The 17,688-nt window shown below is 40.1% G+C and overlaps 1 protein-coding gene across 1 annotated transcript in view; it reads left to right on the top strand.

Annotated features, from left to right (window-relative positions):
- Positions 1 to 4,780, top strand: part of GNG4 (G protein subunit gamma 4) — a 13,000-nt gene extending 8,220 nt beyond the window's left edge. Inside the window, exon 3 of the mRNA XM_026845822.1 lies at positions 4,012 to 4,780. Coding sequence (XP_026701623.1) covers positions 4,012 to 4,140 — 129 coding nt within the window. The 3' untranslated portion in view covers positions 4,141 to 4,780. The remainder of the gene's footprint in view (positions 1 to 4,011) is intronic.
- Positions 4,781 to 17,688: the final 12,908 nt, after the last annotated feature.

The following is a 17,688-nucleotide window of genomic DNA, read 5'->3' as shown; positions in this document are numbered from 1 at the left end:
CTTTGCTGGGTAAAAAACTGTCTGGATGGCCGGGCCCAAAGAGTTGTGGTGAACAGAGTTAAATCCAGTTGGCACTGGTCACGAGTGGTGTCCCCCAGGACTCGGTTTCAGGGCCACTCCTGTTTAACATCTTTATTGATGATCTCGATGAGGAGATCGAGTGCACCCTCAGTAAGTTTGCAGATGACCCCAAGTTGGGTGGGAGTGTTGATGTGCTCGAGGGTAGGGAGGCTCTGCAGAGAGACCTGGACAGGCTGGAGCCATGGGCTGAGGCCAACTGGAGGAGTTTCCATAAGGCCAAATGCCGGGGGCTGCCCTTGGGCCACAACAACCCCCAGCAGCGCTACAGGCTTGGGCAGGAGTGGCTGGAGAGCTGCCAGTCAGAGAGGGACCTGGGGGTGTGATTGACAGCCGGCTGAACAGGAGCCAGCAGTGTGCCCAGGTGGCCAAGAAGGCCAGTGGCATCCTGGCTTGTGTCAGCAATAGCGTGGCCAGCAGGGACAGGGAAGGGATCTGACCCCTGTACTCGGCACTGGTGAGGCCGCACCTCGATTCCTGTGTTCAGTTCTGAGCCCCTCACTACAAAAAGGACATTGAGTGACTCGAGCGTGTCCAGAGAAGGGCAACGAAGCTGGTGCAGGGTCTGGAGCACAGGTCGTATGGGGAGCGGCTGAGGGAACTGGGGGTGTTTAGTCTGGGGAAGAGGAGGCTGAGGGGAGACCTCATCACACTCTACAGCTGCCTGAAAGGAGGTTGCAGAGAGCTGCGGATGAGTCTCTTGAACCAAGTAACAAGCTACAGGTCAAGAGGGAATGGCCTCAAATTGCACCAAGGAAGGTTTAGACTAGATATGAGGAAGCATTTCTTTCCAGAAGGGGTTGTTGGGCGTTGGAATGGGCTGCCCAGGGAGGTGGTGGAGTCCCCATCCCTAGAAGTGATTAAGAGTAGAGTTGACATAGTGCTGAGGGATATGGTGTAGTGGGGAACTGTCAGTGTTAGGTTAATGGTTGGACTGGATGATCTTCAAGGTCTTTTCCAACCTAGATGATTCTGTGATTCTGTGATAATTCACTTTTATAACTACTGTAATGTCAATGGGATGATTTCTCTTCCCCAGACTTTTATTTAAAGAATGAAAATACATGGCCTAATATGGTTTTAGTTCACAACAATGTGCTGAAATGTGATCATGTTCCTCAGATCTTTGTTGCAGGTTTGTTTTCTACTAAATCATACTACGGTTTGTCTGAAAGCAAGCTAATTTGTGATTTAAACACTGTGACACTGAAGAAAATGCTTGCTCTGCTCCATGACATTCCTACCATCATTAGAGGACAAGTTAGATACAAAAATTTATGTTGTGCTTTTGCTAGTGAAAGTATTTGTTATTGTTATATGATATCAAAGCACAGTAATACGTAGAAAAACAGTTAGAAAATAGTATTACTGGGTTTATCCCTTATACTAATGATTGAGATTGTACTCCTCTATTGTTGGGCGAAAAGCAATATATACTTGGGCTGATGTTGCTTATCCATACGTGGAACAAACAAGATACTTACGGGAAGGTTGGTCTGTTGAAGTCCAGTGTTGGTACTTTTTGTAGGGCCAGTCTACTTCAAAAGGTTGTTGGTTTCATGAATAAAATTACTTAATAGCTTAAGAATTGAAGGAGAAATATGCTGGGCATCTTTAATAAACCCTATCTCTGGGACCCAGAGAATTAGACTAGCTCTCCATTAGGTTTTATGGCAGTAACATTTATTATGACATAGCACTGAAAATGTGAATGTCATTGGGCTTTTTGGGGGGCCTGTGACTCTGAATATGACTTGCTCTGTTTGAATGAAAGAGTTCAAGACCAGCTAATAAATTTATAGAACTGCCTTAATTTGAGACAGGCAGCTGAGCCTGAAAGACAGTAGAAAAGTGAAAATGTGTCTGTTAAACAGTTATGAATGTACTGGTGATTGTCATGACTTGAAAATACTTCTTCAAAATGCTGTGGTGGAACATTCCTCCTAACATTACTGGAAACATACTAACCTCTTCAGTGGATGCATTCTATGCTAGTTTATACTTTGCTGAGGTACAGCATAGGTTGTTAGCAAGAAAAAGTATGTTTTATCTTTTAATCTTTTTTGGGTTTCATAGGAATTTTGTAGTCTCTACATTGTATCTTTCTTTGGAGAGTCTGTTTTTTAAAAATTCACAAGTAAATTTAAATTAAAAATGGGAATATGATAGGATTCCTAAGCTTTTATTTGTTCATTAGAGTTATACCTCTCTATTGTAGACAGTGCCCTCACATCCGAAGCCTCATTCTTTTGACATTGCTTACTAAGTAGCTAACTGAAGTATGTCTGACAATAATTACAATCCTTTCTTTGAAGTTGACAATTTCCACACATCGTTTAACCTGCTTCTCTTCTGAGAAGCACTGGTCCTTCTAAATATCTCTGCTGATTTGCTCAGTGTAGTGCTCAGGCTCCTGCTTTGCATTGGCCCAGCAATCTGTTGTTCACATTTAGTCTCCCCTCTCCCTCCTTTTCTTTTTCTGGCCAATTCAAAGGCAAACTAATTTTAAGTAACCTAAATAGCCTTGCTTCCTCTGATAGGAGAATTGTCTATACTGGCATGCCAACTATATGTATTTTATGGATTTAAGCATTCTACAAAGGCATGTTTTAGGGGATATTTTAGAAAGTCAATTATTTTCTCCAGGAAGTTAATTTAAATTTCATGTGAATCCCGATCAAATACCTATTGACTTTGTAGGTCTAATCTGAAGCCTACTATGGGCTGGACTCATGCCAAAGCAAGCAGGGTGTGGGGAAGCTAAAGCTAACAGTGATGACATACCTGCTAGAAAAATACCAGAAACCTGATTTGTTTTCCCTGTTCACTATAGTTGTGCAAACATATTGACCTCAGTGTTTGACTCGGGAGAAGCTGTTGGTGGCGCTCAGAGAAAAGACTTTTTTGTAGACTTCCTCATTTTCTGAATTATAATATTGAAAACAGTAATTTGAACAAAGCAGAAAGGCACAGATAGCTGTAAATATCTTGCTAACTGAGCAGAACAAAAATATTTCGTATATATGATCTAAATTCCTGAAAAAATAAAGAGTCACAGTGGCCTAATGTCACCAATATTCTTATGGCACAAAGCCGCAAAGGTTACAAGGCTTCAGTTACAGCTCAAATGGCTTAATATTTCATTTTTCTTTTCATGCAAAATATCTTGTATGCTAAAACACTTGTTACTATTTCTGTGGGACTTTTCAGTAAGCATAAACCAACATTCTGAACTTTAGAATTGTTCTTTGCAGAAGTATAAAAATATTAAGATAAAAACTATTGAGGTAATGCTCAAATTTAAAGTTAAGCTATGAATGAAATACTACTTATATCTTCTGTTTATTAAGTTACTATGAGTCCAACTTCACTGAAAAGAGTAATATTTAGCTTAAATGAGAGCATGACACATGATGATCAAGTTTTGCTCCTGATTTATTATTCCTTTTTAATCCCAAGGTCATGTGCCTAAAGAACCTTTTGCTTGTTTGTTTTGCATCCAGAGGAGCAAAGGGTAGAGAGAGCATTTGTGGAAAACCTTACCACCAGTGACTGGGAACAAGAGCTGAAGCAGGCAGCCTCTACAGAACACATGCTCCAAGGAAAATCCCTATCGCTTACGGGCCATTAGCATATACATTTTTTTAACGAGTATATGCTCCTGACCTTCATTCTGATGGAGAGGAATAGCTGAACAGGAATCATATAAATTGATAACACCTTATGTCACTATATTAAATAAAAAGTATACAAGAATTACTAGGCTTAGTAAGAGCAAACTCAGTGTTGTGGTCTCTAGTAATTTAAAGGATAAACCAATGTGCTCCTGTTTTATGAGAGCCTCCGTTATTGTATGTTATATGAAGAATATTTATGCAATGCTGATTGGTTCAGAATTCAGTGTTACAGTAGTTCTCTCTTCTCTTCTATTAGGTATCCAAGGCTGCAGCAGATTTATTGGCATATTGTGATGCTCATATTGCAGAAGATCCCCTTATTATTCCAGTGCCTGCATCTGAAAATCCCTTTAGGGAGAAGAAACTCTTTTGTACTATCCTTTGAGTCAGTTTTCAATTAAAAATGTCTTCTGCTAAAATTTGGTATCAGTGTTGCATGCTCTTAGTTTTAGCATTTTTTCTTCAGATGTCAATACTTAGCCTATAGTTACAATATTTTTAGAAGGTAGTGCATTTTCTGGTAAAAACTAAAAATTTTTTAAAATCCTAAAAAATTCAAGGCAATCCTTATCTTTCAGACCAATGTACAAGTTTAATTTCAGTTCTTCATAAAGATTCTTTTGGTCTTAATGAAAGTATTGAGTACAATATCAAATTGTAGATCTCTTTGCCAGTCATAGATTTTTCTGAGACCTAAATGAGTTATACCGATTCTGAAGCTATTTTTAACATTCTTATTTTCTTTGGAAGGTGAATTTAACTCATTTGCCTTTACAAATTTATATCTAAAAAGAGTAGTGTGACCTTTCCTCAAGTAGCACTATGTAGGAAGAAATACCAATGATTTATGATGTTTGGAATGATCAGTCTTATACAGCAAGTGGTGTTTAAAAATATGTTTTGTGAAGACTGTAATAAACTTGACTACAAAAACAATCTTAGTAAAGCAACATTGTAACTGCAAGCAAAATGAAGATGTATAGTTACACACCAGGACTGCATCAATAAAACTGTAGAAAACTGTGGCTGCTCGTATCTTATTTTGAATTATAATGATTTAGGTGATTTTAGAAAGTAAACTGAACTGTAATGTATCAGCTGTTCCTGAAGGTCGTAGTGAAGGGTGTAAATCTGCCCTGATCAGTACAGGATGGAGATTACCTTTTCTAAGCAGCTCTCTACATGCTTTTGCCTGTGAGAGCAAGACTTTATGGGGATGGAGAGTGATGGTAAATGAAAGGTGGTGTTGAATATGCAGCGAGACTACTGTGCCAGCGACAGCCTCTAAGTTTGTATATTTTGTAGCTGCAGATTAGCTATGAGATAAGTTACCAGCAAGTAATTTGTGGTGGTTCTGGAAGGTTTTTTGTTTTGACTTTGTTTAAAGTGCAGCAAGAGGCATGGAGTATGACTTGATCGATCTTCTTCAATAAGTAAAATTAAGCTCAGTCTCTGATGGAAACAGCTGTTACATTAGTGACTTCTGTTAAGTTCTTCTTAAAAAAAAAAAGCGAAAGATCCTCTCTGATATATTAGAGTTCCCTCACTGCAGTACTTTGTGTGTACAGTGTGTCAGTATACTGGAAATGTCACGCCTTTTAAATGCCTGTGAAGTCCCACACATAAGGCAGGAGACAACTTTGTTGGAGAACTGCACTAGTGAGTGGAGACTCTGAATGGCCACCCATAATGGAGTGTGCTTCTTCCGCACAAACTTGTATTCCATGAGCACCTTCACTACCTGCAAGGCAAAGACTGGTTGAGGAACTGAGGGCCTTGGGATATAGTTAAATGCTGAATTCGGATGCTAAAAAAAGGGCACTTCGGTGAATGAAGCCGTTTGCATTTAGTCCAAAGTGCACATACCTGCTTACATTTAGCAGTTTCCATCAATGTTTGTGACACTGTTTTGTGCAGTGGAAATACAAGATGTCTGCATCATCTGGGTTTTGATTTCTTTGACAATCAACTTGAATAATGTGCTGCACTCAACTGCATTCAGCTACCAGTCCTGTCACACGAGACAGGTGGCTTTGGACTGTGGTTCTGCTGCCCGCCAGCTCATTCCCCACATCTGCCTAACATGGAACCTCCGTGTCAATTTACTTCTTGCAATGTTATTGTAAAAAACCAATATTCCTTCTAACCAATAAGCTTTTGGGATGTCTTTCATTTTTGGGTTTTGGTAGCTGAAGACATCAGTAGTCTAATAGGCACAGAGATGTTTCACAGTAGCTATTCTGAAAAGCATTCAAATTTTGACCAGGTCTTGTCTTGGCTGGGTTTGTCCTTGGTTCCTATTTTAAAGTTTTCTGTTTAGGATACCCCTTCTTAACTTTTAACAAGAATGTTTCTTAATGTGTGGTGAGTTCAGCTTTATTTTGGGGGGTAGATAAATAGGCTTTAGCTGAGTGACTATTTTATTGACAGTGAAATAAAAATGGCTTTCTGAAAATATTTGTAAAAAAGGAGCAACAAAATGCTTAATAAGGTTCTTTAGGGAATCCTTCCTACACTGTACATGATTTGGTAACTGCTCTGATCACCATGGCAACATTTTCATTTGTCCTTCCGCATGTATGGTTTTAGCTGGAACAGCAAGGGAGGGAAATATAGGGCATACGGCTTTATTCTCAAAGGCTTTGTAACAACTTGCATTTGTGGCTCATCATTAACTTTCCCATCTAAAATAACATAATTGCCACAGCTTATTACAGTATTGCAAACAGCTTGCTTTCTGTTTCCAATTAGCATCTGAAGTCCTGAGATTGAAACATTTCACAGTAGTTTTGATCATTGATAGTTATAAGAGCTGCATTTACAAAAATCCAGTATTATTTTTCAGAAGAGGTGAATGTCATTGTTTTGGACTTGAAGTTTTTCTCCAAAATTTTTCCTGAAGTAATGGTGAAGGTGGTGTCACTTATGTCTTTAATAGCTGGCTCCCATATTCATGGTTTCACCAGTTCATAATTTAATCAGGTAAAAAAAATTATATCTATTAAACAGGTTTTGTGCTTCAAGTTTTGAAAAAGAAAACACTTGGAACACTGTAAATTGCATATTTATTTTAGCAGATGTCTATAACATATCTGAAGAGGTTAAACTGTATAAGCATAACTCCTTACTTGAAGACAGGACAGCTTTCTCTAATATCATTGGGCCTTATTTACCAGTTCCTTGAATGACTATATACTACTGGCAAGTTGCTAATTTAAAGGGTAATAAAATGGGGAGGGCCGTGGGAGACCTGAAAGGTCAGTTCAAAATAATTGTCACAGCTTTGGATCACATATGAATATATGCCTTTATTCAAGAACACCATCAATATACTGAGTCTCTGAAGAGAATGGCATAATCTAGTGGGTTTTTTATGCCAGCTTGATCCACAGATCATTTTAAAAAACGTCCTTTCCTCTAACCCCTCCAAACCCTAAAATGTTTTTGTCATTATTTTTTTTCTGCTTTGACCTTTTATGTGGTTTAGATAATCTGCCATTCGATAGTTGAATTTCATGCTCAAACATCTTGCCTCAAACTCTACACAAAAATACCTGAAAATCCTTGGACATTTTTCTAAAAATAAATACATATTATATCATGAAGCATAATATCATGAAGCATAGGATGATTTGGGGGGAAAAAAAAAAAAAAAAAGTCCTCCAAAATGTGGCTTTGTCTCACAGTAAGGTTTCCTGTAGGTTTGAAGCAATGAGTTTTTATTTTCATCAAACTGCCTGATTTGATTCCTGCTAACTTCAATGAGAACAAGACCAGACCTGTTACCCTCCTGGTGTTGTACTGTTCTTTCTCTCTCAGTCTTATTTCATATGCCATTAAGCTTGTTGCTTTGTATTTCAGGCCCAGAAAATAATGCATGCTCACTGCTAGCAGTGTGAGTTGGGGCTGTCATCTCACGGAATGAGAACTTTGGAACAGAAGTTGGGTTCAAGAAGTTTTTGATGTATTATTAGCAATCATTTCTTTGTATCCTAGAGCTTGCTGCTCCCGTGAAATGAGACTTCCCAATGGTGGATTAATGGTAAACTATAATGTATCAGTAGCACTTGTGGGGCCAGGTGTTTTGCATTCCTCAGATTAATCTCCTTGGTTTACCTTGAATTTAAAATGTTATCACTGCAATACTGAAAACTATTTCCCTCCTCTCTATTATTGTACTAAATTTCCCTTCTTTGCTTCCTACACCATGTATTAAATTAGTAGCAGAGTGCTTGGCTGGTACTGATAGGCAAGATTTTTAAGATAGCCTCTACAAAATTATGGTTGAAGGAGGGGAAAAAAAAGAAAGTTTAAATTAAGCTATTCTAGGTCACACCATAGATGAAAATAAATATTAACTTTGCTGTCAGTGACACAAAGGTAAATACAGGGGGTGTTGCCAACTGATTCAGAAGGACATAGTAACAAAGCATTTTTGCAGTGACTCACAATAGGATCAGCTCCAGCAGAAGGAAAGAACACTTTCAGAACAGTCTGTAAAGGTGCATATTAAAGCCTGGAACTTTAATATACCAGTTGTTTATCCAGTTGGATTTCTAATATCAAAGGAATAACAAAAGATGTACTTTGGGCGAATCTGATTAAATAGTTTCTCCTCTCTCTTTGTTGTATAGGGGTAAAAGTCTGTATGCATAATTCTAGAAAATGCCATAGTTATGGCTCTCCTTTGGGGCTGCATCAGAATCTGGATTTGTTTCTTCAAGAAGACTAAAGAAAACTTGGGGGAGGAGTGGTTCCTAAGAAACAGAGGTTTCTTGTACTGAAAACTAATAATACTTAAAGTCATTAGAATGACTTAAATATACTGTCATGTGTGAAAAATAGTGGGCAAAATTGTTAGAATAAGTGCTATATAAAATTTTACAGGCATCTGCATATTTAATCTTTAGGGAGAATGATATTTGGAATAAATAGTATACATTTGCATTTAATTGAATTCAGCTTTATAGCACTATTTAATTAAGTACAGCTATAAATACCAGAACTGGTATAGGAGCAACTTATCTGTTTGTCAGAGGAAGATGTATGTCTGAGTTTATCAAGTACATTTACACCACTCAGTTGTGAACAAACAAAATGAGCAGCTTTACCCTAAAATAGGGTCTTTCCTCCCCCAAATTCCTATCACAAGTAGAAGTTGCACAGCATCGTCTATTACTGCCACCTACTGATGAAGGGATAAACAGCCGACTGAAACCGAAAAAAATACCAGCGTCAACTAGAAATGACGTCAAAGGGAGATTTTAAATTAATACGCATCTCAAGACACCAGCACTTCTGTTTTCATGGTCTGTACCCGGTAGGGTATTGCCTGTCACTGTGGTACTGCTGGGGTGTGGTTCAACCTCAAACTTCTCAGTTTAGGAAAAAGACAAAACTCAAATACATGGTTTGGTTACATGGTCAGGTGTGACTAGCTAAAAAACATTTAAAAAGTTGTGGAAATTTTGGGGTGTATGAGTTGAAGTTGGTGCGTACTCTCTTCTTGAATTTCATTTCCAGTTGCACGTGTAACTCAGATGCCCGTTCCTCATTGCCGCTGTGCCACCAGTTGTGCCACCACTCTCACGCTTTTGCCTTTTGTTCCCTTGAGCAGGTGAGGTGACCGCAGACAGGGTAGGGCCTGGCTCTAGGGCCGAGCGGGCCCCCGCACACTGAGCCGCCAGTAATCTCTCCTGTTTGCCTTCCTCTTCACAAAACCCTGCAACAGCTTTCATGTGACTGACTGCTGCACTATTCCTTCACACTCAAACTTTGCTCCTGGCTGCTGGGTTTTTTATTTCAGGGTGGGTTTTTTTCCCAATTATTGGCGTCTAGGCCAACTTCTTCCATGTATGCCACTGCATAAATATACAGCCAGAACAGAGCTTAGGCCACTGCTTACACTCAGAATAACAATTTATGGAAAATGCACTAGGCATGGCATAAGGACATGTTTCAAAAGACCACCCATTCCACAAAACCAGTTTGTTGCATAGCCTCTCACTGTACCTATTCTGTTGTGCCCTTGAACTTCAGGCTGCATACTTGAGCCCTTCATTCTTTCTATAGCACGCTCTGAAGAGATGCACAATTTTTTTTCAGTGAAAGGAAGGAATGAGCCAAACTTTATAGAAAAGAACCATTGTGACTTTTTAAAAACCTTTCAAGTAGCAGTGACTTTAAAGATCTTTACAGTGTAACAGCCTCTCTCTGTCATGTAAGCATGGCTTACATGACTTTTGTCTGTAATATTATCCGTAACTTTATTGTTGCAAAGACTGTTCACCACCCTGGTTCTTGTACTGATTGTCTGAGAGGTTTTCCCCTGGAGAGCACACCAGCTTTTATCCTACTCATCAGAACACAACACATAGATTTCCAATATATATATCTGCAGTGCTGATACAAATGTTAGTCATATCCTTAAAAGATCAAGTGAAAAAACTTCAGATGCTAAGGTTCTCATGAAAAAATACCTCAACAGAAACTTTGAGAATATAAAGAATGGTATAGATAATAGTCTCTCTGAGGTCTTTTCTTCCTTCTCAGACAGCACATGCATGTCTTGTTCTGGGAGTTTGCTTCAGACTCTGGAAAATAACTATAGAGAGCAACTATGAAATATCTATTCATGAGAAATTAGAAGGCTGTAAAAGTAATTGTATTTTTTTACAGTTCGGCCCATACCAGCTAAACAAATACTTGCAGCAAGGATGTGAACACATTTGAGGATATTTAAACAGAATCTGAATACATGGAAAAAATACATTAAAAGCTCATTAAAGAAGCTAAGTTAAGCACTCATTTAAGAGATGTCAGAGTTAAATTTGCTTATGCATCTTCCATTTGCCTCTCTCATTTGTATGCACTACTATTCCAGATTGCCATTGCAGGAATTCCCACAAGGCACAGTATAGGCAATGCTCAGTTAATGAGCAGTTACTCGATACTGTTCTGGTGTCTTTATTCATTGTGTAGCCCCAGGCCTGATTTACTCACAAATTCTGTTTTCAGTGTAGAATTATTCCCTGATGAGCTTCTCTGTGGTGCTCATCATGGATTGCTTCACAAAGTATCTCCAGAATATCCTGGAGGAATGTGAGGGCGGAACTGCTCCCATTTTACAGTGGGAAGCTGAGGCAAAGCCCGAACAGAAGGGGTGAGATCGATTGTCAGTACCTGCCCCTTCAGAGTAGTTAGCTCTTTCAGCATCTCACACAATGTTCCCATTTGCTCAAGCTTCAGCTATGAATCCTCAGCTCTACAAACTGGAGTGGCTCTTGCAAGTCAAGCACCCAGAAACTAAGGGAAAAATCCACGATTTCGTGGTCCCACCTCATTCACCTCGCCTCTTCTGCAACAAATGAAGCAGCCATATGGTGCATTTTCCAGCAGAGTACATGCATCCTAAAGCAGGGTACGCATCGTAAGGGAAAAATAGCACCAAGTCATGTAAATTTTAAAAATTAAATATAGCCTGAATATTATCTATAGATAATAATGAAATTATAAATAATGTGGCCAATCTGCTTTATAATCCCACCAACAGTTTAACTCTTTACCAGGCATGTGATTAAAAAAGCGTATTTGCTGCCGTAGGTCTCAGCAGGACTTCCTATAAACCTTATTCTTGTCTGTACCCACATCATGAAGTCTTTGTGCCACTTGTTAAAAAAAGCTGTATGTTAGCTGCACATGTGGTAGCTAACCCCACCAGCTGGCTGTTGCCTGATTATTGGATATTTGGTCGTGTTCCACATCTCTGCAAGACATTTCCCTGTTTGCTCTCTGAGATGTGCCTGTCAAGATTTAGCTGCTACCATACAGGCAATTTTGAGTCACTTTCTATTTTTTTATTGTCATGAACGTGACAAGGAGTTAACTAAGACTGTGAAAGTTATTATTGCTGTATCAGTATGTTTGGTTAACTGTGATGTCCTGTAAGCCGATTTTGTATGGTAGTCGTCAACTCTTGTGTAGGTTAGGCTGGGTCTGATTAAAAAAAAAATCCAATTGATCAACACCTTTCCAGAAGATGACAAGGATATTCTAATTTACCCCTCTCTAGAATAAGGGATGGTGACCTGGCCATCTATCAGGATGCTCAAGTGACCACTTTGTGAGAGGACATGTCACTTGAAGCTCAACCTTTTTGTAAAGGAAAATAAGTTGAGGGAAGTTGGGTTATCTTTGTCTGAATACAATGTCAGAGCTGTTTTGGTTGCTAGGTTCTTGTAACGCCAGTGAAAGGAAGACCCTACAGAATATTCTTGGACCTCAGAGAAGTCAGTCTGTGGCTTCTGACACAAATCAGAGCCATGTGCCAAAACTACTAAAACTTCTGCACAGAAAACATGAGGGAAGAAGAGCAAGTTACAACACTGGCTGACTTAATTCAGCAAAACTTAAAGCCACTGCTCCAAATGGACATGAGGATACAAAAACTTAATTTAAAAAAAAGGGCCAGCAAAAAAATAGACAACTAATTTTAGAATTAATTTCTTAGTTAACTTTCTTAACTGGAAGTTAATTTGGAAAAATTAACTGGAAAAATTATGGAGAAGATTATACTGAGTACTGTTCAAAGGCATTTAAAGAATAATGCAATTGTCAGGCACAGTCAGCATGGCTTCACAAAAGGAAAGTCCTGTTTAATGAATTTCGTATCCTGCTATGATTGGGTCACCCACCCAGTGGAGGAAGGGAAGGTGGTCAATGTAGTGTTTCTAGATTTTAGTAAGGCTTTTGATATTGTCCCTCACAGAATCCTTCTGGGCAAGTTGCCCAACTGCAGGCTGAGTAGGTTCAGTGTGCTGTGTGAAGAACTGGCTGAAGGGCAGAGCTCAAAGGGTTGTAGTGAATGAGGCTATACCCGGCTGGTGACCAGTCACCAGCGCTGTTCCTCAGGGCTCTATTCTAGGGCCAGTTCTGTTCAATACATTTATCAACAACCTGGATGCAGGAGCTGAATGCACCATTAGCAAGTTTGCTGGTGATACCAAACTGGGAAGTGCTGTTGGCTCTCTTGAGGGACAGGAGGCCTTGCAGAGGGATCTACATAGACTGGAGCATTGGGCAACGATTAATGGGATGAAATTTAACCAGCTGAAATGCCAGATTCTGTCACACCAGGCACAATTATAAACTGGGAGAGGAGTGGCTGGAGAGCCGCCCTGCAGAAAGGGATCTGGGGGTGCTGGTCGGCAGCAGGCTCAGTAGGAGCCAGCAGCGTGCCCTGGCAGCAAGAGGGCAAACCGCATCCCGGGGTGCACCAAACAGCATAACCAGCCCGGCAAAAGAGGCGACTGTCCCGCTGTGTTCAGCGCTGGTGCGGCCTCGCCTCCAGTACTCACAGTTCTGGGCTGCACAATTTAAGAAAGATATTAAAATCCTTGAATGTGTCCAGGAGGGCAACAAAGCTGATGAAAGGCTGGAAGGAATGTCCTACAAGGAACGGCTAAGGACTTTGGGCTTGTCTAGTTTGGAGAGGAGGCAGCTGAGGAGCAATTTCATTGCAGCTTTGTGAGGAGGGGAAGTGGAGAGAGAGGTGCTGATCTCTTCTCCCTGGTATCCAGTGACAGGATGTCTGAGAATGGTTTAAAGCTGCATTTGAGGAGATTCAGACTGGACATTAGGAGGTGGTAAAACACTGTAACAGGCTTCCTATAGACATGGTCGATGACCCAAGCCTATCAAGTGTTGAAGAGTCATTTGGACAATGCCCATAGCAACATGTTTTAACTTTTGGTCAGTCCTGGATTGGTCAGGCAGTTGGACTAGATCGTTGTACTTCCAACTGAAAGAGTTCTGTTCTATTCTATTCTATTCTATTCTATTCTATTCTATTCTATTCTATTCTATTCTATTCTATTCTATTCTATTCTATTCTATTCTAATTATTACTTTAGCTGGAACTTACCAAATATTGCAGTGTGAAACAGGTCATTGTCACTGCAACCATCATCCCCAAAGAAATAAAGTGTGGAATAGCTTCAAGAGAGTCCATTCTTCAACAGGGAAGCACTAGGCAGCCTTAACAAAAAAGAAAATTCAGTGCAACTCATGATACCCCATAGTTCTCGAGGTTCAGACTTTCTTACAGATCCCAGTTATGGGCTGTTTTATGATCAACAGGTATGAAGGGCTGGCAAGTTTAAGTGCTGTTGCAACCATGCCTTCAAGCATTTAACCACTGTGATGAAAAGAGTCATATCAATGTGGTTTCTCTAAAGGAAATACTGCCTCCTTGACCTGTTTTAGTTCCTTGAATCTCTTGATAAAGGAGAACATAGAGTAGAATTGGTAGTCATACCCTATCTGGATTTTTGTCAAGTGACTAGTAAGTCTCCCTTCAGCGACCATTAAGGATGATAGCCATGGGCAAAATCTTGTTAGATTCTTGCCTCCATTCAGTGTACAAATGAGCCCAGCCTCACGCCACACCGGCTGCACAATGCCTGCTGCCCAAAGCTTTCTAATAGCCTCTCTCTTCATGCTTGTCCATCACGGCCCTTAGAGCTGGCTGGTTACATACCACTGACTTTGCTGCTGCTAATGATATGAGCTGGCAGGCCCGTCGGCAAAACAGGCTGTTTTCCAGAGATCAGTTTTTGCAGGATTCCTTTGTCTGTCCTCAGGAGTCCCCAGCGACACTGATGGCATTAATAGCCCAAGCTGAAGAACCTGGGAACTCCTCTGCATCTGCAATTCATCTGGATCAGAAAGCCAAAAAGGAAGGCACGGAGCCATCTCTTCTGTTTGACAAAATAAGCAAAATCTATTTCTTCTAAATATCTTAAGGAAGGTAAGGAAAAGATTGATAATTCCTCAATACAGACAGTGAATCTGTTTAGGTAATGAACACCAGGGGGGGGAAAAAAAAAAAAAAGACATACTCTTGGGATGCAAATTTACAACCCTGTAAACTCTAATAAAATCCTTTGTACCCTGATTTGTAATCTCTTTTAATATTTTTTTCTTTAAATAACTGAAGGCACAATGATTTTGTGAAATGCAATATCTCAGTATTACTGCAAGGTGCGGAGAAAGTTAAGCACCAAATCCAGAGAATGGAATCTCCTTCCTCTGCTTTCAGATGGAGCAGAGATCAATATAACACACAACTCCCTGGGGATGAACTCTGCTAAAACACATGCAGCTCTACCCTGCTTCTTGCTCTTCTCATCTGCAGCTAGCGTCCTAAAAAAACCCTGAGTCACCCACTCGGGGCAATAATTAGGCGAGCAAACATCAAAAAAACAAATGCTACAGACTGGCTGTGGTACATCACTACAGCTCTGGTATCCATCATCTCTTCTCTGTCTCAGACAGGAGATGCTTATCCAGAGGCATTATGCAAATTTAACAGAAGCATCTTAAATTTGCAAGCAGACAGGGGGACTAAAATTTCTGTCTCTTCAGCTCTCGTGCCCAACATGTGCGTGTACTACATTTTGTGTTCCAGAGGTACCACCTGAGTCTGTAATGTCAGAAGAGTAAATCTGCTCAGAAGGCACAGAATGAAAATGGTGCATTTTTGAACAAATGATATCTAGAATTGGCATAACTCAAATCAAAATTATCTGTCTTCCAGGAAAATAATTTAACATTATCTAGAAGTTATATTCCAGATCTGTTTGGTTTTTTCATAGTGTATATATTCATGATTCTTAAATCTCTGGAAAAGTCTAATTTTTATATGGACCTAATTTTTATAATTTTTCTAATTTGCCTAATTTTTCTAATTTTTATACATTTCAGAAAGTCTACTTAAAACTTGATGCCTTGAATCCATGTTTAGACCCTCCAATATCAGCTTGCTTCCCCAAAATACTAGTCCTCATAAAAGCCCTCAAGAATGCAAACCGAAACTGCTTTGCTAATGGGAACTTCTGAAAACCCGGTTAATGGTTGTGATGTGAGATTATGAAAAGGAATGTTGAGGTAAGAGGTCAGCTTTGTTAGGAACACTGTAGAACCAAATGATTAATTGTTAGGATAATGGTAGAAACAAAAACCTTGAAACAATCTGCTATTGTATATGCATGACAAAAAGCAGGAGCCTAGGTAGGATTAATGGGAAGTAGAGACAGCGAGCTGTGACGACCTGCCTATGCCTGGCAAATCCGGAGGAGACTAGGTAAAAGGTAATTAGGCTACCAACCCATGGACCAACCCAGTGACTCTAATCACACCCCAGACTCAAAAGAAGAGGGTGGAGAGGGCAAACTAGGCACTCATGCTAATTTACATGCTAAACGTAGATATTATGACCAGACACTTAGTAGAATATTAATATATATGTATCAGTGTATTGCACATGTGAAAATTGTGCATATAAATAATCCTAGTTTTGGGGACCATGGTGTACTGTCTTGGGACAGGCACCTGTGCATGCACATTCATGGGTAATAAAGGAAAAATACCTCCATCCTGCATGTGAGTTGGGCATCTGCACACCAGGTGATGAACCCCCGCTTTTGGGACAACAGTTGGGTCTGATCATCTCATGGTATATACAGAGGTGCACACTGTCAGTGTCATACCCAACGTGAGAAGGCTTGCATCTTCTACAGATGATGAAGTTGGGAGGCTTCGGTTAAATCTCTGGCTTTAAAAATCTTGCAGAGATTGTGATACAAAAAGGAATTGTGTCCTCTGTTTTGTCTGCAAGGAAGTAATCACTCCCAGACATGTTTATAAGATCGATCCCCATCAGTTTACCTGGCCGGGGAAGAGAACATAACATACTGACAACAAGGAATAAGGGTAAATGTACAGTAATATCAGCAGTTGGACCAGTTATTATTTCTGCAGCTGAACCTGCTGAAAGGCAAGTTAAATTTAAATAGTGATTAACAACAATAGCATTTTTTGTGTAAATGCTTTCCCTAGTACTATTATTTGCTGACAAGTACACACTCGATTGCATATTAAATATTGTAAGTGTGCAAACAAACTAAAGTTGATTTCCAACACATTTTCCTTTTGCTGTTTAAACCCAATATATAAAGGTTAAAGTCATCGGTTTTCCTTCTAATCTCACTCCAGCTGATGAAAAATGAATCTTAATTAAGCTGTTTGACAGGACTTTAAGCATTTTCCAATCACTTTTCTGGAGATTCTAAGAAACAGAATTTAGTCTTCTTTTTGTAACAATTCAATCCTTCTTTTCAATTACGCTTCGTATGTATCAGGTTCTATTACTAAATGATGTGTTTCTGATACAATAGCATCAGTAAGTGTTCATTTAAGCCTTACAGCTATCACACATAAACTTCTAGTTTATACATTAACTTCTGAGAAGCCTCCGCTTATTTATTATCCACATCGCTTTTTCGGGTAGATTCTCCCTGCAGGAGTCCAAGGAAACACTTCTCTTTGTTATCCGTGTTCAGAGGGACCACAGACAAGTAACTAACTTCTCAAGGTGCCGATAATCTTGCGCTCTCCTCCATCCAAGCCGATGTGAACGTGTTTAGTCAGCAGGCGTTCAGCAGGCGGTTGCCCCCTTGGCGGGTCAGTCCGTCGCTACCCGACTTCTCAAAGTGGTGGCTGTCGGTAAAGTGCGAAGCTGGGCTCGGACTGTTAACACCTCCTAACGCACTTCTGCGGGAACAGGCATGCTACCAGCGGTTCTTGGCCATGATCCAGCCGCAGTTAAGGACACTGACTGTCTAACCCCCCCTCCCCTGGAATTTCAGTCAAGTAACGTGTTGCTCGCTGGAACCAAACCCCAGAAGCATCTTGCCATGCCGTTGCAGTTCTTCGCCAAAGCGAAGCACTCTCTCCGCCTCGTGGGATCAGTAAAGGATTGTTCTGGAAAGCGGTTTTGTTACTATACCACGCCTTTTCGAAGGGGCGTTCAGCGGACGATCGTAGTGTTGCACAAACGGCGATTAACGGGGGAAGGGACCCCCCGCAGCCGGGG

Source organism: Athene cunicularia (assembly GCF_003259725.1).
Source record: "Athene cunicularia isolate RWA chromosome 3 unlocalized genomic scaffold, athCun1 chr3_part1, whole genome shotgun sequence".
In the NCBI taxonomy this organism is placed as follows: domain Eukaryota; kingdom Metazoa; phylum Chordata; class Aves; order Strigiformes; family Strigidae; genus Athene; species Athene cunicularia.
The sequence above is the reverse complement of the archived record's forward strand: the minus strand, read 5'-3'. Positions and strand labels throughout refer to the sequence as shown.